Genomic DNA, 22,852 nt, shown 5'->3' on the forward strand with positions numbered 1-22,852 from the left:
TGTAAATAAACGAACGCACGTGCTTTTCATGGAGCTTTTACCTTAAATACTGACATTCACCGGCCTGGAAAATAACATTACTTGAAGTAAATCGGACCATTCACGAACACATGGACTCGTATCAGAGTTGTAGGTACGGTAGCCGCCCGTGACAACTTGAACTTGAACTTGAACTTTAAAGGGTAACTGACACTTTTTAAAAGATTTTCTACTTTTTACACTAAACGATATGTTATAGTATACAATAAGGCTAGGTGATTTCATAATTGGACAAATCTTTTCAATCTAGTCAGAATTGATGATTTTGATGTTCGCGCACCTGTTCAGTGTATACATTGCTTCTGCTGAACGCGTGGTACTGTGTCTATTAATAGAACTACGTCACTAAAGTAACGGCTCGGAAATGATGTCTATAGAAATGAATAGGAAATAAGCTACAAGAGCAATTCAACTTAATTTTATACCTATTTGGCATTCGAATTGAGACAAAATGCCTCTTGATTTTGAAAGTCTACATATTAATGATTATACTTAACTGTTGAATGGACCATATCCGTTCCAACTAAGCGCAAAAATAGGATTTGAATAGCAATCCATGGCATTTTCTAGTAGACAGCAGGGAACACGGATGTTTAAATCATCGTTTTGTAATATCATTTAGTGATAGTAAGTAAGATCATGGTTAGATCTAAGAATATTTTGACTAATGAACTGATGATGAAACTTAGACAGAATTAGCCGCAAGAATAATTTCAATTCTTTTCTTGAAATATACCTCGTATTGGTAGCGGCTTTGGTCACAAAATAAGAATATTTCCTCATCCATCCTATTTTAAAACTTAGAAATAACATTTGTGAAAGATTTGTGATGTAATCTATCAAAACTCTTCTGCAGCGTGAAACTTTAATCGAAAAACATTATTCTTTGAATATTTGTTGTAAAGCTGTAGAAATTTATGAAAGTTTTTGTAGAGTTTTGAAGTGTTAGTTTTAAAACTAGGCCTACTTAGTCTTAAATGACTTTGAAAAATAGTAAACGAATATGAATCTATTTATTCTTTAGCGAGATCGAAATCTGTGATTACATAAGACACTGTAGTATGCTTGTGGTGCTGAACTATAGGTGAACTATGGAGCAGCAGTAACAGTGCTGAGAGCTTAGCATAGTGTACTTTAAAATAGCTTCATAGCAGCGGATTGAAATCTGCATCTTCAATTTGATCGATTTAGCCTATTCAAATTACTCATTGATTCTTTGAAATAGGTTTATGCAATAGACAATAGATCCTTTTAACTCCCTGGCCAGTTTCAAAGCTGTAAAACAATCTGGCATTGAGATATAACAGAAAATACACGCAGTTTCCTCAAAATTCAACACATTTCTATAGACGCTATTTCTCAGCTCTGCCTGTAATGACGTTGCAGCGCGCACCTGCTGATTTAGCCGACGCTGAACAGTAAGCGATGTAAACAACGAAATGAGGTCAAAAATCTTGTTACAAAATCACAAATTGCGCGTTAACTAAACATTTTGGAACAGAACGGTTGAAGATGAGTGTATAGATCAATAGAATACATCATATTTTGAAATTAAAAAAAAAGTGTCAGTTACCCTTTAATTTTATTGCTCCAAATACAAGTTACATAGGAAATGACATGCAATAAAATATTAACATCAAAACACAGGGAAAACAGTACAAGAGTGGACATTCAGGTGACAGAATGCAACATCCAGTCAGTTGCCGTTGTTGGATTCAGGCGATTTCGTCGGCCGACTAAATCGCCGAAGGCGATCGCCCGGACACACAGGCCACTGGGCGATTTTAATGGCGATTTCGTCGACAAAATCGTCCAGTGTGTCCAGGCCTTACTTTTCATGAAGTCATTTAGTTTAATTAAGCATACCAGTACATCTCAGAACCCTAGGACTAAAATGCGTGCATCCCTTTCTGGAATATGAATAATAACAAAAATTCATAAAGACTAGTCTTTATGAATTTTTGATAATAATCATAATAATTTATTTTTCATTTAACTTAAAGTACAAGATATAATAACGACAATAGTGAAGAGAAATAACAGTTAAATGAAGGAAGCAGTCAAAGCCTAGAAGCTGTACACGTCACTGCACTTGAAAAAATTATAATGATTATAGAAGTAATAATAATAATAATAATAATATTAATATTAATAATAATAATTATAATATGAAGAAATATATTTGTCTTAATCTTAGGGCTCTCACACGTCACAACGGATGAAATGATCGCCCGAATGATTTACCGCGGAGCCTCCAGTGAAACGATCGTAGCTAAAGGAAATCGATTATCGAATGCGCTCATATCAAACAGTCGATCATGTGCTATCGGGACTAGTTGCGCTTTGACTAAAGTCGGAGATATGTGTTCGAAATGGCGGGAGAAGTTTAGCGCGATGAACGTTCCGGAACCCAGACAGTCGGTAGAATCAATAGTTGCTCATGTGCTCAATAGAAAAACGGTAAGTAGCAAGGGCCCTACGACTTCTTGATTCTCCTTCTGAACTAAAAATGTTTTTAAAGGTGCTTGAAACTCCTTTGATTTGAGCGAAATTCCCGAACCTGCTTTAAAACTCCTCCAATTTTGAGGAATAGGCAATTAGAAATTTTGTCTCCTAGTAATGCAAAAGACTATTTCGGAGGAAATTATGTTTTGGCTTACATCTATTTCCAAATCGGACGCAAGGAAGTGGATATTTTGCCATTGGCATTATTCTAATGAACAGTATTTTGCCTAATAATGAATTCAAGGCCGTACCTAACAATTTGAATGTTGTGGGGGGGACCATAACAAGGGCAGTTATTTCAATTCAAATGCTGATATGATTCTTCCACAGGGGTTTGGCGATGGGCTTGGATTTTATTTCCGGGTTGTTGATAATCTCGCGAGAATGGCGCTAAATATGAACTGCGAATAAATTCAAAATATCACGGAAATACCTTGTGTTTATATTGTTTATTTATCCGCTATAAAGTTTTGATAAACAATTGGTTGTTAAGAATCATTATCAGACGGTCGTCACGCTTTACTATATAAAATCAACTGTTCTTTTATATAGTAGCGTGACGACCGTCTGATAATGATTCTTAACGACCAATTGTTTATCGAAACTTTATAGCGGATAAATAAACAATATAAACACAAGGTATTTCCGTGATATTTTGAATTTATTCGCAATTCATATTTAGCGCCATTCTCGCGAGATTATCAACAACCCGGAAATAAAATCCAAGCCCATCGCCAAACCCCTGTGGATTCTTCTTGTAAAAATTCTGTTGGACCTTTATCATATGCTTGTCAGTCCGCGTTGAATTTTTATTTAATAACAATTTAACATTTCATACACTTAAAAAAATCATGTTTGCCCTAAATTCAACGCGGAAACAAGGTCTTTGAAAAGGGCACAAGCAGCTATGCTATTTTTTTTAAATCACGCTTCCACGAAAATTTAAGTACTGTAAGCTGAACGTGTCCTGAAAGTATATAATTACATTAATTGTGATTATAATTAGAATCATAGCCTACAATAAGAAATCACGATCTTCAATTAGGGCGAGAAAAAGAGTCTGAAAAAGATTTTGTGGTTATTGTTAGGTTTAGGCTTTCGATTAAAGCATTAAGGGAATATTTAGGTGGGTTCAGATTTTGCACTCATTTTTCATTGTTGCCTTCTTGGACGTCCAGCATCTTTTTTCAGCTACCAATCAGAATGAGCTTCAGGCAAACCAGCATTTTACAATTCCTTTGTATTCAAAGAAAAAATTATTTTCGGTATATGATTTCAGTTATTTGGTATTGAATATTCTGTCGAACTAAATGATAAACAGAAAGAAACTGTTGATCAGTTATGCATGAAAAGATTAGAAAGGTACGCGCTAGTTAAGTCTCATTTAAGAAATAATGATTGAGATGGCAAAAAGGGCTTATTACTGAAGTCATCTGAATCCTGTTCGAATAGAATGATTAAAATATTTGATTGAAACTATATTTCAAGAATGCCGGTGCAGTACATAATTGGAGAATGGGACTTTTTGGATTACACGTTCATTTTGAAACCACCAGTACTGATTCCTCGACCAGAAACTGAGGTAGGCCTATTTCAGATGATCATCTTATGCCTACATGCGTCTGTCCATCAATCCATCCATCGATCCATCCATATATAGATGGAATTTAGTTATTTTGACAAATTATGGAAAGATCATGATGGATTGTCTTGATATTTGACTTAGACATGTATCTACCCAAGACACATCTGCGCCCAAAACCTAACCCGATCAGAATCAAGATGGCCGACTAGCGGTACATTGGTTATTTTCAATATCGAGAGCTATCTCTTGGTTTTCATAGACTGTGCATATTTTAATTGAAGAAAAACCTGACAAGAGTAAATACTTTTAGTTCAAAAAGTTAGTTCAAATGCAAGTCATTTTATTTAAACTCAACCTTTCAGTCTAACTGAAGTGCTGGAGAAAGAAATATTCCCCCTCCACCCCATTGTGATATATAACGGGCATAGTGCACCTACAATGTGGTGCGGTGTATTGGTAGTTACTGATACATGTTTGACAGGTGCTGCCATTTTTCAATAGAGATAAAAACTTATTGCTAATTTACTCCACATTGCAGTGTATTAATCATCCTCGCTTGCCAGGGGTCCAGTATCACTCCCAAACTCGCTTCCACCAGCCCCCTGACCTCACGAAGCGTGATTTCATTACTGGCGCTGTTGAGAATGACGTCATATATTGATTTGCGAAATACTTCCTTGTTCGGTAAAACGTTCGCTGATTGGTCCATTTAACGCGAAAACCAACAGAAGTCTACTGTCGGTTTGTTACAAGCGCTGTGATTGGTACGACCGGATTCTGGTCGGCTAGTAACGACTCCAACGACTCGTGAGGTCAAGGGGTTCGGGGAACAGCTTTAGCGTAGTGGGTTCGAATCCCTTGACGGGTGAAGATGTGTATTAATGTAATTTAATTACATTAATACACTGCAATGCGGAGTAGGCCTACTAGCGTACAGTCCATTACTGGTACCGCCATGCAGCGTAGACGCACTGAAAGGGCTACGTGAAATTCAGTCTCAGTCCGGCATCAATTCTCCGAGAATGTTTCAAAAACTGTTCTTCTACTCATCGCAGGAACTGGTTTTGTTCGCCGAGAAAGATATCCGCGGCGCAGGAATGAAATTTTTAGAGATCGGCTCTGGAAGTGGCTGCGTTTCGATTTCTCTTCTGAAGAGACACGAAACGGTAAGAACTTTTTCATAAAAAATGTTTTGTTGAAAGAACGATGACCACACTCAAACATGGTGAACGGATGGTGAGGGCAAACACTAATTATTTACTCACTCACCAATTTACTCAATTAACCTGTCCTCCTTGTATATATACCCCTGTTTTTAGTCTATTTCTCACACCTGACGATGATCTCTAGGGTGAGATCGAAACGTCGTGTCTTTTATATATTTTAGATTTAATAAATAAATTCTGGTTTTTAATTTCTTTTAATCTGTAAATAGTGGGATTTTATCTTATTGTTTTGTTGAAACTTTGGGTAGTTTTGGTTGATCCATCTTACGATATACAACACATGCACACAAAGCTATTCGAAAAATAAAAATCTGAAAAGGGCGCGCTGTAAAACAGGGAAGGGTATGATTCTGTTGGTCTTAATATTCGGGTAAAGGGTATTTTCCCTGTCAAAAGGGCACCACTGCGAGAATGCCCCTTTCTAATGAATAAGCATCAAAAGATTTGGAGACATTTTAAACCAGGAAATATCTCCTTTCACCTGCTGCAGACACTTGGGGAATTTTGTGTCATAACATGGAAAAATCAGGGAAAATTCAGGGAATTTGTAAATGCGTGGAAACAAGAATTCATGAATATTCTGTGGAAATTATTAGACAAAAACAAAAAAAAATCGTAATTGTACTGACATATTCAAATATTATTCCATTTTGGGGTTATTTGAATATGATAATGATAAAATATGCTTTTATATAGCGCTATTTTCTAAAAGGACTCATTGCGCTTTACATAAAACACTAATTTAACCCCAATAGAAAACACTGTAGAATTCCTCTAAGAATTAAAAGCATTAGGAACCATGACAGCTTTTAAAAGCAGGAATTGTAGGACTATCCCTTATATGTTTTGTTAAAAGGTTCCCTAAAAAGGTGCCCTTCAACTAAAAAATATCCGTCTAAATTTCGAATTTTCAGATAAGCGGCGTTGCAGTGGATATGAGCTCGGAAGCATGCTCTCTCACGACGCTGAATGCCGGCAAACTAGGAGTCTCGAATCGTTTGGAAATACATCGTCACGAGATACTCGCGAACTCGGCTTCGAATGAACTGTTTAAAGGCGTCTCGTTTGATTTGATAGTCAGCAATCCGCCGTACATACCGACCGCCGATATGCAGCATTTACCGGACGAAATCAGGTTAGGTTCTATTTCTTATTTATTCATTATCAGGCCTGTAGAATGGTGGGGGGGGGGGTAGTTGGGGTAGGGCTTTGAACTAGTTGCAGGGTCTCTAAAACTCCTTGATTCCTTAATAAAAACACCTTCTAAATGGAAATGCTTTTAAGGGTGTTAGAAACTACTTTAATTTGAGCAAAATGTGAGAAACTTCTTTAATGGTTTGCCGCGAAAAGCATTAGCAATTTAAGAGTTTACTGTAATTAGGATATAGATTAAGTGATGCATATGCTTCCTCGAATTATGAAAATCCTTTGATAATAGTTATAACAGTGGAACCTCGTTACAACAAGCTCATATACAAGGATTCATCCGATAGTAGAAATTAGAATTTGGTCCCAAGTAAGATAATATGATTAATTTCATCCTGGATATAATGAACAATCGGTTATAACGAACATATATTCTAGTCCCATGAAGTTCGCTGTACGGAGGTTCCACTGTATCTAGGCTTGGAGTAATCGATTACTCCAAAATCTCGGAATATCTGATCTGTACGACCCTGAGTTAGTTCCACTCATTTTTTAATTCGATACAGTTGGGACTTGGATTTATTCTAAACCTAATTCGGCGGTGTTTACAGAATTAGAAAGTTGAGTATTCTACAAATTGTGTACTTTCAATGCTTTAAAAATCTAACTTAATTGGATTATACACAGATGAACATATTCCATGTCTGTATTTATTAATACATCAAAAACAAAAACAATGCCAGTATTCGTATTGATTTTCATTTAATATCAGTCAGTAAAACTTTGTATTTCAATTTTAAACCAACACATCAACAGCTGCTAGCTTATAGTGCACAGTGTATGAATGAATGCCGTATTTGACGCAAGCAGAGTATGTGTGGCCTGTTGGTCTAGGGGTATGATTCTCGCTTTGGGTGCGAGAGGTCCCGGGTTCAAATCCCGGACAGGCCCAGAATTATTTTTGCATGATTACTCGCCCGTTTCAATTTTTAAAACGTTGGAAATACTCGATTTTGTAGAAAACTGCTGAGCAGAGCTTTCGATCCAAATCCATGGATGGTCGTCAACGTACTACGCGTGCACGTGCACACGCAATATATTGTCCCGAACATGAGGGATTTGGTATCAACCCCCATCCAGTAGAGTGGGGCGGTGGTTCGAGATCTGTTTGGCTTCCTCCTTATTTGTCTTTTGAACCAGTTTGGTTGCCTATAGAACACCGACACATCTCAAGTGTCCTTCATAAGCAAAAGTCGGCTCGATGATCCCAGTAACTTTTTTTTTTGTCTCTGTTTTAATTTGTTGCCAAGTCAATTAAAGAACCCTCTAAATACTTTTCAGTGTTCATCATGGGTATTTAAAAGGGAATACCTAGCACAGAATTGAGAAAATCCTTTTAAGACCTGGAATAGCAATGAAATAGCAAAACGAAAATGGATATGGACAAAGTAATGGGGCTGGTTGTTTGTTTATTGATTGAGAAAGTTGTTTGAGTTAAAGATACACGTTTTGAACGCTCGAATTGGTTGAATAACTATGAATCTTCATGGAGAACATTGAAAATGATGATAGGACATTGGAAATTGAAGAGGCAATCAAATTAGTGACAGTTTGAATACTCATTGGTACTAGATGCAGTTTCATAATTGGTTGAATTTTAAATGGTTTTGTTTTAGTTGTCGATGTGTTTGAAGTAACCCAGTAGCATACGTACAGTCCAAATGTGAGGTTTCGTTGTAATTTGGCAACAATTATAGGGGCAGATTTAAGGGATGGTCTTCCCTTTTCGTCAAGTGAAAGATCTTTTGAATCTGCAAATTTGACACTCATACATTTGGAAATTGCATATTTTTTCCGACTCATTTCTTCAGAAATATCAAATAATGTGGGTGGAACCTAGCAGCCTATTAAAATGCCTTTTCATCTTATCGTCTAGACCCCGACCTTCCAAATTTCCTACATCCGCCCCTGGATTATGATATTTCGCATCTACACAGTCAAATATTAGCGACTAATCCAAAAATCTCGATGGGTTTTTCATGAGAAATGCGCTCTGTGTCTCGGAATGTTTGAAATAGTCAAAAAGATATCTATTAATCTAGCTTCTTTTAGAACGAAATTTATTCTTGTGCTTAAACAATTAAGCCCTGTAGTAATATCGAATAGATGATGATGCTTTCATATTATTTTTTAGTAAATTTGAAGATAGCGCAGCACTTCATGGTGGTTCTGATGGACTCGATGTCGTTAGAAATATCTTGAAATTTTCAAGCGAGCTATTGAAGCCGAATGGGTGAGTAAAAAAGTCAAAAAATTATGCGGAAAAAATATTTGGGCCTGTCCGGGATTTGAACCCGGGACCTCTCGCACCCAAAGCGAGAATCATACCCCTAGACCAACAGGCCGCACATACTATCTCTACGTCGAATACGGCATTCATTCATACACTATGTAAAGCTACCAGCTGTTAATGTAATGGCTGGGATATACACTGTGCCGATGCATTGTAATATGATAACTGGCATCGCGATGAATAGATAAGATAATAGCGTACACCACAGTCTGACGTTGAGAATAGATTTAAACTTAGAACCTGCTATTATGAAATTATGATGATTTAGAATGAAATTTATTACTCAAGAATAAAAGATAATAGAAATGACATTTCGAACTTTCTCTAGAGTGGTCAGAATAGTAATACCTGACGATGGTTTGATGAGTCTGAAACGCTGCGCGGTTGTGTCTTTTATTTTTGATACCCGAGTAATATACTTTTGTTTTAAATCGTATGAATTTGTATACAGCATGTTTTAAAATTAAGATTGCCGAAATTGAGGTCATCAATTGATACAGATGATAAGATACTTCAATAAATTGTTTAAAAAGTTGATTATCTTAATTTTAACGTACACATTGTATACTGATAGGCATGTATGAAGTAGGAGATGCAAAATGTTATTTCACAAGAACAGAAAGAGTTGCTGATTATTCCGATAATAACTTTGATTTGATTAAGAATGAATCATGAAGGAACAATTTTTTGAACAATGCTTTTGAATGTTTTCACAATTTTCGAGTTGATTAGTCAAATACTCATTAATTTCAATAGCTTTTATCAATTACGAACATCTTCGATTGCTTGATGATTAAGTACTCATCAATAAACCACGGATGGGAGTGTAATTTTTCGAACTGATATTTAAGGGTGTTATGGATGGAGTTGGACAGGACTCACCCGAGTCAAATACAGCACGTTCTGAGGCAGTTAAAACTTGACGGTGAATTTGGCGACTTACGAACGGAAATTGACTTCATGAAATGGTAATTTTAAACGATCATTTTCATCATTTCATTCAATCATCGATCATTTTATTTTTTCATCAGTAATCAATTTCAGAGGTTCCGCTGTGGGCCAATATCGCATATTGTACTATCCGATAGGGTAAATAGATTGTCCAAAATGGATGTCCAGATATTTTGTTCCTCTTAGTAAACTTTTCTTACAAAGTCTTACTTGACCCGGGTATCCAAATGATGAAAATTTTTTTTTTGTTATGGGAAAATGATAAAAACTGGTCCATCCAAATTATTCCGATTGTTGACATAGCCAGGGACAAGTTTCACAGAATGACTTAAAACTGATGAAACTTCGATAATGAAATGCTTAGTGAAACAGCTCCCATCATCATCAATCACATTGAATATCTTTACTCCAAAATATCAGAATTATTAAATTCTTTTAGTCTAAAAGCCCAAAAATCTTATATCGATATAATTTTCCCCTGGCAAAAAATCATTACCCTCGATGAATATCTAATCGGTATAGATATTCACCATGATATCCTATCGTCTTTCAGTCCTAGGTTTTGCCGCCTGGTAAAATTAACACCACCGAATACGTAGCAGCGCTGATCACCTGTAGCCTCCTCGGGCTATTTAAGGTTCAAGAATAGTCGGGCAGAGTTTCGGGAAGCCGAGTTCTGAAGAACTGCGGTCAAAATCGTCAGACCAATTATTCGGCGAAGTTGAGACTGGTGAAATTCTAGAGAAGTCAGTGAAATCGTGGACGTTTAGATAAGTTATAAATCCATGGTGAAATACAGCGGACTATGTTGTATCTTGCCTCCTCAGTTCCTGATGGAAGTACAGTGAAAATTGTATACCGCTTCATGATTATTGATTATTGAATGACTTCGCTAAATACAGCTGACATGACTTAAAGATGGCCAAACATGACTGGGTGTAGTCGAGAAATACAGTTGATTCTGTCTTACCCCAGAACAGATGGGACCTGAATGGAACCTCGTAAATATGAATCTTGTGGACGAAAGTGAAATTGTCATATTAAACTGATTTCGTATTATCTAATTTTTGATATAAATACCTTAGCTGTGACATTTTCATAATTTAACAGGTTCAGCTGTAATTGTTTAGCTAATTACTGATCAGTTGAGAAATACAGAAGAGTCCAGGTGGGTTCCGAGGGATCTGGAATACCATTGGGCTTTGTCCTCGTTTGGCATGATTTGGCATATAGAAAGTGCCCCTGAAAACCACAAGTTTAATGTTAAATGCCTTTTTTGCCATGATTTGACATAGAAAGTGCCCACCCCATAATAGTCAGTGCCCTTATACAACTCAGAATCCCCTCGAGATAGGGCCCTAGATCTGCCCCTGCAGTTAGACTGTTTGATGTATAGTTAGGACTGGGTAGCATGGATCGGATCGAGAGTCACTATATTATTATGTACTTCCGCTGTCAGAACAACTGTGAATAAATAAACGAGAAAAACAAATTTACCGAAGACAAAACTATGTTTTTATTCATTATTAATTGCATTGATAACAGGTCACTGTGTGGTATTTCATTTTAACAATAAAAATATACTGGATACAGTACAACAATTCCAACAAACAAGACCCCGCGCGAACCCCATCCCGGCCCCCAGTAAACCCCTCTCAAACCGCCTGGTTAGTGGCGGTTCGACCCAAATCCCTTCTTATACTTAACAATCGGGACCCAGTTCCGGTTATGGGTTAAAATAAGTTCATTTACAATCAATTCTTATTTCAGAACTGTGGAATTACCTCCCTTAACTTCCACTCTTTCGTCATTTTAAAATAAGCTAATTTCAGATGATTTAGCCTAGAATCAAATTTGAACCATTGAACAATCTTAGAGTAACTAGGTCCATTATTTTTCATTCTTTCGTATATAACTACAAATTCGCTGCGGCCTAACACCTTGTCATTAGTATTCTAAGTAACACGTTCAATACCGCCATGTTTCCTCTTAATTGTCACTACGAGTTATTTCGTAGCTAGCAATGGATCTATCAGATAGTCGGCCATTGTTCAAAATTGGCCAATGAGCATTGAGAATGAAGCAGAGATGGTTTAGGTTCACATTGCCAGCCAATCTGGAACTGTGTTATTCTCGTGTGCCAGAGAATGTGTTTCAAGAATTGGAACTACGAGATAACTCATAGTGACAATGATGGCTGAACTGTAACTACGAGATAACTCATAGTGGCAATGATGGCTGAACTGATACTACGAGATAACTCGGAGTAACAATGATGGCTGTACTGTAACTACGAGATAACTCATAGTGGCAATGATAATAGAATCGGAACTATGAGATAACTCGTAGTAGCAATGATGGCTGAACCGGAACTACAAGATAACTCGTTAATAAATACCTCTAAATATCATACATACTAAATCATTTTACATCGTCGATTGGAGGCTAAAGGGTTAGAACTAAATGCAATATATACTATTGTCATGAAGGCAGCAACTAAAAACGAACTGGACACAAGAAAGCTGGTAATATTTCAGCTTGATCATAAATATCATTTGTGAGGAGGAAAAAACCTCACGAGGAATTCACGTGTCATCTGATTTCAGGGCTGTTCAACCACTGAAAATGCAACCAGATATGATATTTTTCAGGAACATTTCATTTCAAATACGAAAGTAAATGTCCAAATTAATCGGTTATCGATGATTAGCTTCTCGGTAACATCTTTCACATTTCTGTACGCGTTAAATCAAATCAATATTTCACAGGACAAAAATACATGCAGTTAACCTCGCATAACTCGGACAAACTGGGAATCACCAATAATTGAGTTAAGCGAAATCAGAGTTAAAAGATCGGAAAATGATTTCGTTTTTTGTCCCGAGTTAGTCGAAAGTCGGAGTAAGGCGAGATTTACTGCGTTAACAAATTACTGAAAATCAGCGACGGCTATTTCACCACTAATGAAGATAATGCTTTGTTATTTATATGTACATGCACGTATAACTTACACTCACACACATGGTATAAATACGCTGCCATCAAATTGAATTATATAGTTGGAATGATCTAATTTTACTTATTTTTTTTTTTTAACTGACCACACAAGGTATTACTGACCACTCGCCAGGGCTCGAATGCCTCCGAACCGTGGCGAGTGAGGACGACTACGAAATGGAGCTGATTTAAAGATAAGAACAGGCCTTTCAATACAAACTTATTTTCGTTGAAGGAATTATCTATCATCAATGAACAGCCTGGACCCCGCACCCCTTCAGAGATCATACGCTCTTCATCCGAGGCATTTTCTAACGAAAATGAACTACAAACACCAGACATCCTTTAAAGTTTCGATTGTCCAGGCCTCACCAGATATTTATTTTATTGAAAATGAACTAACGAACACCAAAAATTAGACATCAACCAGCACACTGAAAAACTATTAGTTACTAATCATCACATTGTTCGGTATTCGCCAGAGATATTTTTGATTGAAAATGAGCAATCAACATTAGGCATTTCATCAGTTCATTTTCAAAAACTGATCATCCACACTTCACAACATAATGGTTTATATCCGAATGAAGGGCTGGTTCCAGGCTGCTCACTAGTACCTACATTATCAATTCCATCGGTTTATGTCGAAAATCATTTCAGTACCTGGGGCCGGTTCTATAGACTGGTATTAACTTTAACCTTGCGGCTAACTTAATTCATTTTCAATTGAGTTAGCCCCCGGGTTAAAGATAATACCAGTCGATAAAACCGGGCCCTGGTATTTAACAATCGACACTGTACGCGAATCGAAAGGTTTTGATGAAGAACCGTCTGACTACGCGACGATCGATATGTAAATTTGGTATATTCTATCCATGCATAGTTTGACAATACCTACCTATATATACATACGTTACGATAGAAAAAACTAACAACACTTTTTCTTCATCGGCAAAATTTCTAAACGACACAGTCGTAGTAAGTTGAATTGAACATGAACTAACGTCGACCTTTTCAACGACGACATCTAAAGAATTCCGCCCTAGTTTTCCCGGTACACGTACATCGATAAAATAAGATCACTAGTTAAAACAATTTTCGAGCGAATAAAAAATTCCACTAGTTTCAACGTATAAAGGGCTCACTTTTCAATACAATTTGCAGTTTTCAAAGTTTCAAAGTCCATGTATTTTGTTCAGTCAAATTGGCATTGGTCGTTCTAGAGTTTCTACACATGTAGTACATTGTATAATAATCATAACAACATAAGCTAACAATAGTTTGAATGATTCATCTGAACAGTTAGTTAGTTTGAACTGGCATGCTGCAGCTGGTTTTAAATTTATTTCAGGCCGAGGGGTTTAGTCTTTGAAATGAAGGCATTCAACACACCTCAGTGCTGGTTTTAGTCAGTATAGAGGCTGAGTGCTGGTTCAAGTAAGTCCAACTTCAGTGCTAGTTTAAATCAGCATCAGGGCCGAGTTAGTCCCCAGCAGTGCTGGTTTTGGTCAGCATAAGGGCTCAGTTAGTCCAGCCTCAGTGCTGGTTTTAGTCAGCATCAAGGCTGAGTTAGTCCCCAGCAGTGCTGGTTTTGGAGAGCATCGGGGCTCAGTTAGTGCACCCTCAGTGCTGGTTTTAGTTAACACACAGTCTGAGTTAGTCCCCAAAAGTGCTGGTTTAAGTCAATATACAGAATGAGTTAGTCCCAAGCAGTGATTTTAGTCAGCATACGGGCTGAGCTAGTCCCTAGCACTGCTGGTTTTAGTCAGTATATAGGCTGAGCTAGTCCCTAGCAGTGCTGGTTTTAGTCAGTATACAGGCTGAGTTCGTCTGCCCTCAGCCCTGGTTCTAGTCGGTATATCTAGTGCTCTATTCAAACTATGATCTATAGCTAACTAGATTTCTAACTTCGCACAACTAGAAGATCAGCGAATCTTGATGCGTGATACAGTTTCACTTGTCGTATAAAGAGTCTTTTTTGATAACTTCGTCGTCAAAACTTTCTAATCACTAAATTATAATTGATAATAGGGCCTGGTTTCATCGAACATTGTGCTCCTATTTTCGATGAATTCAACCATCGAAATCAATTGTTGTACAGTAGACTCAACTCGAGTCAGATCAACCTATCAACTCCGATAACTGTTCAATGCTGGATGTTTGATGAAATATTTTTGGGACACTATGAAATACAAACATCCAACTCGGACAGATTTTAATTATCCCAAAAGGTCCGACTTGAGCGGCGTCAACTGTGGCGAAAACTCTATAGCGGAGTCAAAATCGGAACTCGCAACTTCGCGATAATTGAATCCAGAAACAGATGAAATTATCAGGTTTTTGATAGAATATGGATATTGTTTGGAATGTTTCATTAATCATAAATGCGTCATGCGTCGTAGCACAGAAAAAACGGCGACAATTTCATTTTGGTTTTAACCCGGTCAGATTTGTGTTATTTCTAAAATTGATTTTCAGCTGAACGAAAGATGGGTCGAATTCGAACAGTTTCACCAACCCATCTAACTCATGCTGCAAGTATAGACCAGTAGCCCGCACCCGCGCAGAACGACGGTGCCAGATGGCAGATGGACACTTTTACAGAACGTTTGGAACCCTTTGTCCCTTTAAAAACGAACAATTCAATCATTGCTTTAAAATGTTCCTAGGGGAAGCTAGCTATTCATGAAGTACACACACTAATGCCAATAGGGCGAAGGTCTTTCCCTCATACACGCTTTAAACGCCGCGCCCTTCATGTAGAACAAACTGAGGCCTGTAGCGCAAGGAATATTTGGGTGGGTTCGAACGGCGGTCCAAGTTATAAGCGTAACGTTTCTGCTTAATATTTTCTTTTGAATTGGAAACGAGTGCAACTTAATTTTCGATGTCATTCAAAACCCGCAACGCGACAGGCCTGCTTGCCTTTTCCACAAAATCTTAAGCATTACGTTGATAGGGAGAAGTAGCCAATTTTCCACCGTCCCTTGTAGATAGGTAGGTACTTCATGAATAACAGCCCCTCGCGCCGGATTCTTACAGACTTCCAAAACTTTTCCATACGGTTTTACCCAAATTAAAGATTTTTCATACCCCTAACTCAAACATTGCCTAGAATAGGGAGTGTAGACCCATTCAAGATAAATAAGTGCCAATTATCAATGACAAGGTAATTTCAAAAAGTTTGTCATCAAATGGGTCACAAGACATTTAGGCATATAAGTTAGCCTAAAATTCAAATTAGGAGGAAAATTTTATTTCAAGACCCTTTTCCATAGCCAAAGAGAAGAAAACAAAATGTCCATAGCTTTCCAGGCGATGGAAAACAAATTCCCATTTTCCAAAACTTTCCAAGACCCGTAAGAACCTCGCTCACGAGTATTAACCAGGAATGACGATAAGATTGCGTAATTAACGGCCAAATTCGATACAGATTTCGAGCCAAGTTACGTTCAACATAAATCTCAACGTAAATCAAATCGATAAAAAGACGTTAATTCATCGGCGGCTTTTATTTAGTATCGACGGCTCGATCGCGAATCAGCTTCGCTTGTCGGTAAACATCGGACGCCTCATCCAAATCGATATCCTCGTCGCCGGCGCCGTTCTCGACGCGACGCGCGGCGGACGCCGGCGACCCCGCGCACATGCTCAGAAACATTCGCTCGCCGTCCATGCTGTCGTACGAGAAGTCCAAAATATCGCCCGACGAATTCGAGCCGACGCTTCCGTAGCTGTATCGCTTCGTCGGGTCGTCGCCGGAGAATTTGCTCTTCTTCTTCAGAATTCCGCGCAGCTTGACGCCGCTGATGTAACTCGGCGGCGACGTCGACGCGACGTGTCCGTCTGCCATCCGTTCGGCGGGGATCCCCGACGGCGGCGACATCGAATCGAAACCGTCGAGCGCGGCGTCGATGTCGCGCAGGTCGAAGAAATCGCCGCCGTTACGCGCCGGAGACGATTGCTCGTCGTCCTCGGCGGTGGCGCCACCGCGCTGATTCACCTGCTCGGCGTCGAGTATCACGCAGCCGCTGTCGCCGCTGCGGTATTTCTGCCGGCGTTCGAAGTTGTTTTTCAGGATGCCGCGTATCGGTTTACTCTCGGTCGGTTTCTTACGTTCGAGCGACGACGGTTTACGACGCGTCGGTTTCTCGTCGGACGCGCGTCGACCATTCGCCGCCGACGACCCATCGACCGTCGACTCGTCGTCGTTATCGCTGTCCGATGAATACGCGAACGAGCCGTCGACGTGGCGACATCGCGTCGTCATGTTGTACGATCGATCGCTGATGAGACCCTGTTCGATCGCCGAGTAAGTGTAACCCACGTTTATCCACCAATGATCACAGATATCTTCGATTGTCGCTCGTTTCGCCGGATCAACGGCTAACAGCTGACGTATTAGACTAGATGCATCTACAATATACAAATACATCCACAGATCAGCTTAAACTAGTCTGCATTTGTTAAATTAGGCTTAAACTAGTCTTAATTCATTGATTAGGCTTAGACTAGTCTTAATTCATTGATTAGGCTTAATCCTTTCAGTGCATCTACACCGCCGTGCGGTGTATGAATCGGTGATGGATTTTGCGAGTACATCGCACTGCGGCGTATTGATTTAATTAGAATTTAGTAATTATCTCTCTTGAAAAATGGCAGCACCTGTCAAACATAGTGAAATACTAGTAACTAATGATACACTGCGCTGCGGTGTAGACGCACTATAGTGGTATTCCCGTTATTCAACACACTAGGGCGGAATTTTTCAAAATTTTCATATTATCTCCAGCACTATAGGGTATTGATTAGTCAGCACTGAAAGGGTAAAACTAGTCTTAATTCATTGATTAGGCTTAAACTAGTCTCAATTTATTGATTAGGCTTAAACTTGTCTTGGTTTGTTGAATTACATAAGCACTGACCGGTCTTAATCTATTGAATAAAGCGTAGCCTAGATAAACTGGGTTATAAAATTAAAACGAGACTTTAGACTGGTTTTAAAGCGATTGATAGGCTCATTCTGGTTTTAAGTTGTTGAAACTAGTCTTATATTGTTACATCGGTTTTAATATAGAACGAAAATGAGCTTAGACTGGTATCATAGTTGTTAGATCGGCTAGGGAAACAGATTGAGCTTATGTTGTTAGATTGGCTATAGAACCCAATCGAATTGAGCTTAGACTGGTCTTAAGTTGTTAAATTGAGGGTCATACTGGTTTTAGTCATGAAGTAGTCTTTCAGTGGCTTTAGAACCAAAATGAGCTTATACTGGTCTAAAATTGTTAGATTGGCTTTACTCAGGTTAGGCTGGATTGGGCTTTTGTCTCGTTCGGGGCTTGGACTGCTGTTGAATTGTCTCAGGGTAATTTACCTACATACCTGAAGGGTTTGCCGGTTCGTAGAAGTCGCCTTCAGTAATTTGCTTTTTGAGTTTTTTGAAATCACTGCCGTCGAACGGCATAGCACCATAAACTAGCGTGTACAATAATACACCTAAACTCCAACAATCAACCTGAACAAAAACAATCAACCGTCAAAGATTTTGTTTTCAAAAGAAAAAAAAGATCAATTCAGATCTTTTTGCACTGTAAAAATCTGTCTCTTGAAATCCAAATTGAATAGTTAATAGTATACAGTATATCCTGTTGAAGTCATTATTTCCGGCACAGGTATTTTCTCTGAATTTAAGCAGGATTGACTGTACTTCATATTATAGTCAGAAACATATTTCAACAAATATCCTAGTTAAAATATTTGAATCGATCGGACTGAATTGACCAAAATCTACGGTATCGAAGTGAATAATTGTGAAAAAAGTTTTCAAGATTGATCTTCAAATCCAGCAGAGAGTTAATTCTTTCAGTGTGTCTACTTCACAGTGCTGTGTATAAATCTTGATGAACTTTGCTAGTACACCGCATCACAATGCAGTGATGCTATAAGTACTTAGTTATTCTCAATTATAAAATGGCATCACCTGTCAAACATAGTTAGATATATGTAACTAACGATACACCGCGCCACGGTGTAGATACATATACTATCTCTGAAAGATGGCAGCACGGTCTAATGCTATAAGTACTTAGTTATTCTCAATTATAAAATGGCAGCACCTGTCAAACATAGTTAGATATAAGTAACTAACGATACACCGTACCACGGTGTAGATACATTATACTATCTCTGAAAGATGGCAGCACCGTCAAAAATTGTGAAATATTAGTAACTAATGATACACCGCGCTGTGGTGAAGACCCACTAAGCGGTATGCCCGTTATTCAACACACACTGGGTCGGAACGTTTTAATATTTTCAAATTATCTCCAGCACTTTCGGGTATCGATTAGTCAGCACTGAAAAGGGATACACGTTTCGACCGTTAATTTGAATTACACCAGCGTACCTCCGGTCCGTTGTACGGCAGTCCGTTGACTATCTCGGGTGAAGCGTAAAGAGGACTCCCGCAGTACGTTTTCAACATGTCTTTATCGTTGAATTCGTTCGATAAACCGAAATCAGCGATCTGAAATTACAACGACAACCACGTCAAGTCGACTATTGATTCCGTAGATCCCCGATATTGATGACGTAGCGCACATCCATTCAGAATTCGTAATCGAAAAGATTAGGAAAATTAATCAATGAGAAAATATTCGTATAAAATGAATTCCAAAATTCACAATTGTATATAATTGTTATTTTGAAACGCCAGTAGTACACATCGACTCACACAGAACCCCTTAAACCACACATAGCAGTCATCAATTTACATAAACATCATTGTAACAAGTATATGATCCAAAATTTTGAGTCAGTGCTGAGGCTTATCTCTCGTTCAGGGAAACATATATTAGTTTTTCAATTTTATCGTCACATATTTCTTTTAGATTTTCAGCCATGTTTACTGGATGAGTTTATGAAATAGGGTCAACCAGTAGAGGGCAATTCAACGATATCATAGGAAGGTTTATAGAAACTTTAGAAATTTAGAAACTTTATAAACTATTAGCAGGGGTGGAGCCAGGGGGACTGACGAGACTTGTACAAGTCCAACAATATCTTTTTAAGTGCCCTTTTTTATTTTGTCTACGAAGATACTTGGTGCATATCAGTCAAGGAATACTTCATGGACATCAAAATGCCTTTTTGGGATGTAAAAAGTTCTTCAGACCTGGCCCCTCAGTGCGGGAGTGCACAAAATGTTGCCTTCCTGGACATCAAAGTGCCCTTTTGGGATGTGCCAAAACAATCAAAATCGGCCTCTGGATCCACCCCTGATTAGAGTTACATAGAGGTAATAAGTTAACCCTTTCAGTGCGTCTACACTGCAGTGCGGTGTATAAATTGGTTATTGACTTTGTTAATACACCGCACTGCGGTGTATTGATGTTATTTGTAAACATCTTTATCTCTAATGAAAGATGGCAGCAACTGTCAAACACAGTAAGATAAAAGTAATTAACGATACACTGCGCCGGGTTGTAGACTCATAATAGCTGATGCCTGTTTATTTGATGCACTGGACTGGAATTTTTCAAATTATCTCCCGCACTTTAGGGTATTAATTAGTCAGCACCGAAAGGGTTAAAACTTGAAACTTTAAATCAATGGCTACCCGTATTTCACCAAATTTCTACAGCGTGTTTTCGCGCAGAAATATTCGCGAATTTCTCGTCCCAGCAAAAGATACACGTAGAAATTCACGACATAGTTAAACATCAGGGAATGAGTAAACATGTCTAAAATGAACTCCAGATTCGCCGTCGAATTCGGCAGAAACGCCGCGAAAGACGACGGAAACGTGAATATCGCGAACACGATCGAAACCGTCACGAGCATCACCGTCGTGCGTTTCGATTTCGTCGTTTTGCGATCGCACGCGACCATTTTCGAACCGGTGAACAACCGAGCGATTATAACCGAATTCGACGTCATTATCAAAACTAACGGCACGATGTAAACGTACGCGACGTACGATATATAATATACCGATTCGTCGTAGACCTGGTAGTAACATCCGAAAAACTGGTCGGAAAACTTCACCGTCAATCCCGGGTAACCGCCGATCGCAAACGCGTTGAATACGAAAATACAAACGACGGCGCATCGGGCGAAACGCGGCGTGCATAGCAGACGCGACGCGAACGGGAAGAGCACGACCGCCGCGCGTTCTAGCGATATCGCTACCAACAACCACGAACTGCACGCGCTCATCGACGCCACGAGAAACTCGTTGATCGCGCAACCGATCGGCGAGTTGATCGCGAAATAACGCGCGTCGCTCAGACGCACGATCGCGAACTGTAAAACGGGCATCAGCGTTGAATTGAGGCAGACGACGAAATCGCTCACCGACAACGCGATCAAATAGTTGGCGTAGGACAAACGCCGGAATCGCCGGCTGATCATGATCAGGACGGTCGCCGAATTGCCGAACGCTCCCAACAGGAACACGATCGTCAGGACGACCAATAACGTCGTGCGGTAGACGACCGATTTGTTATTCAACGACAAAAGACCCGTGTAGTTGTAAGGCCTGATAACGAAAATGGGCGTTACGTCGGTAGAATTCATGATGGTTTCAACATCTGGCGTTCGGACTGACTGACTCCCGACTCATATCATCAGCTTAGTTTGCAAATGAATGGACACATTCACATTTCAAATGAAGTCTAATTCGTTCATCGTTTTTTAGAAATGAAACTATTGTTGACAGCGTATTATATCAATTCTTGGCAATTTACTGCGATTTGCGAAAATATATTCAGTAAATTGAAATAGCTGTACCCGATCGAATTAAGTGAGAATTGAATTAGCGATTTCTATGGACGAATTAAGTGTGAATTGAATTAGCGGAAACCTCCACTGAACGGGTTACACAAACATAAGTTCTATAGATAAAGCAAGTATGAAAGCAAATGAAGAACAGCTCAATTCCTTTATGTTCAACAGGGTGAGCACTTTGCACCTGTTTACGAATTCCATGATTCTTTCATGTCATGACACAGAATTCCCCGAGTAATTCTGCAGCGGGTGAATGCAGAAATTCCTCGGTTTACACTGTAACGATCTATCAATTTTTCATGGCAATAGCACATCCAAATTCCACGATTTTTCCAGGTTTTTTTTCAAAATCTCTCAAATTCCCTTTTCTAAATTTTTATTAAGTCCGTGAGTTTGTCCAGGTCAGTGGCCACCCTGTTCATATCAGCAACTTCAGCCAAGCCCTGACATAGTTCATTACAATGTCTGTTACAAAAAGGCTGGCCGACATCCTCCCCGGCAGGGATTCAACCTGATGGCATTGCTACACTCAGCCACAGCACGAACCCCGGCCTCACGATCCCCCGTGCGCAGGTACATGCCCAGCTAAGATGATGCCATTATTCTTTTTATCTTGAAATAGGGCTTGACCCTGTTATTTATTTGATTGGTAGATTTCATTTGATTTGTCTTGATTTAGTGTCCCTCACAAAGCCACCATACCTGCCGCGAGCGAAACAGGGATGCCATCATTAGCCAATCAGTAATCCTACTTTATCTTAGCCTGGGTTTTTCCATTTATCATCCACGAAATTTGCCTCATGAATTATGAAAGAGGCAATCTGATTTCGTGTGGCAAACCAGCGCATGTACCTGTACACCCGATCTAGCGTGGCAGAGGGCCGTGGCTGAGTGTAGCCATGTGCAGGCATCTAAGTCACTGAAAATCAAATCTCTACCTTCGCGTTGTTATTCTCGTCGAGGACGATATTTTCGAGTTTCAAATCGCGGTGAACGATGCCGGCTTTGTGACAGTGATGAACGGCCGACACGATCTGTCGGTAAAACTTGCGCGCGTCCGTCTCGCCGAGCACTTTCTTGTCGCTGATGTAGTCGTACAGTTCCCCGCCGGCGGCGAATTCCATCACCAGGATTATCTTCTCTTTATTCTCGAATACTGAAAAACGAAAAAAACGTATTTCATAAATCCAGATGAAATACGTTCGCAAGTTTTTGTTATAACAACACCAATTATAGAACTAATTCTAGACAATTCACTGTAAA

At 39.0% G+C, this 22,852-nt stretch overlaps 2 protein-coding genes and 2 non-coding genes across 4 annotated transcripts in view; 2 read left to right on the forward strand and 2 right to left on the reverse strand.

The window, feature by feature from the left end:
• On the forward strand, positions 1 to 11,311 carry LOC141901427 (MTRF1L release factor glutamine methyltransferase-like). The gene is made up of 9 exons (XM_074788647.1): positions 1 to 133; positions 2,237 to 2,499; positions 3,824 to 3,906; positions 4,033 to 4,126; positions 5,185 to 5,295; positions 6,270 to 6,490; positions 8,696 to 8,794; positions 9,706 to 9,822; positions 10,359 to 11,311. The coding sequence occupies exons 2-9, from the start codon at positions 2,263 to 2,265 to the stop codon at positions 10,402 to 10,404; spliced, it is 1,008 nt and encodes a 335-aa protein (XP_074644748.1). The 5' UTR covers positions 1 to 133; positions 2,237 to 2,262; the 3' UTR covers positions 10,405 to 11,311.
• Positions 7,381 to 7,452, forward strand: Trnap-ugg (transfer RNA proline (anticodon UGG)). The gene has a single exon. It is a non-coding gene; the product is annotated as a tRNA-Pro (tRNA).
• Positions 8,835 to 8,906, reverse strand: Trnap-ugg (transfer RNA proline (anticodon UGG)). Its single transcript has one exon. It is a non-coding gene; the product is annotated as a tRNA-Pro (tRNA).
• Positions 11,308 to 22,852, reverse strand: part of LOC141901426 (NUAK family SNF1-like kinase 1) — a 17,916-nt gene continuing 6,371 nt past the window's right edge. The window contains exons 4-7 of the mRNA XM_074788646.1: positions 22,528 to 22,745; positions 19,209 to 19,328; positions 18,185 to 18,317; positions 11,308 to 17,218 (exon numbers count right to left, since the gene is read on the reverse strand). Coding sequence (XP_074644747.1) covers positions 16,314 to 17,218; positions 18,185 to 18,317; positions 19,209 to 19,328; positions 22,528 to 22,745 — 1,376 coding nt within the window. The 3' untranslated portion in view covers positions 11,308 to 16,313. The remainder of the gene's footprint in view (positions 17,219 to 18,184; positions 18,318 to 19,208; positions 19,329 to 22,527; positions 22,746 to 22,852) is intronic.

This window comes from Tubulanus polymorphus, chromosome 3, assembly GCF_964204645.1.
Source record: "Tubulanus polymorphus chromosome 3, tnTubPoly1.2, whole genome shotgun sequence".
NCBI classification, from domain to species: domain Eukaryota; kingdom Metazoa; phylum Nemertea; class Palaeonemertea; order Tubulaniformes; family Tubulanidae; genus Tubulanus; species Tubulanus polymorphus.

Coding starts and splice junctions, on each gene's coding strand:
- LOC141901427 (XM_074788647.1), top strand. CDS start 2,263: ATGATCGCCCGAATGATTTACCGCGGAGCCTCCAGTGAAACGATCGTA. Junction 4,127..5,184: donor TTCCTCGACCAGAAACTGAG/GTAGGCCTATTT, acceptor TACTCATCGCAG/GAACTGGTTTTGTTCGCCGA. Junction 8,795..9,705: donor GAGCTATTGAAGCCGAATGG/GTGAGTAAAAAA, acceptor CTGATATTTAAG/GGTGTTATGGATGGAGTTGG.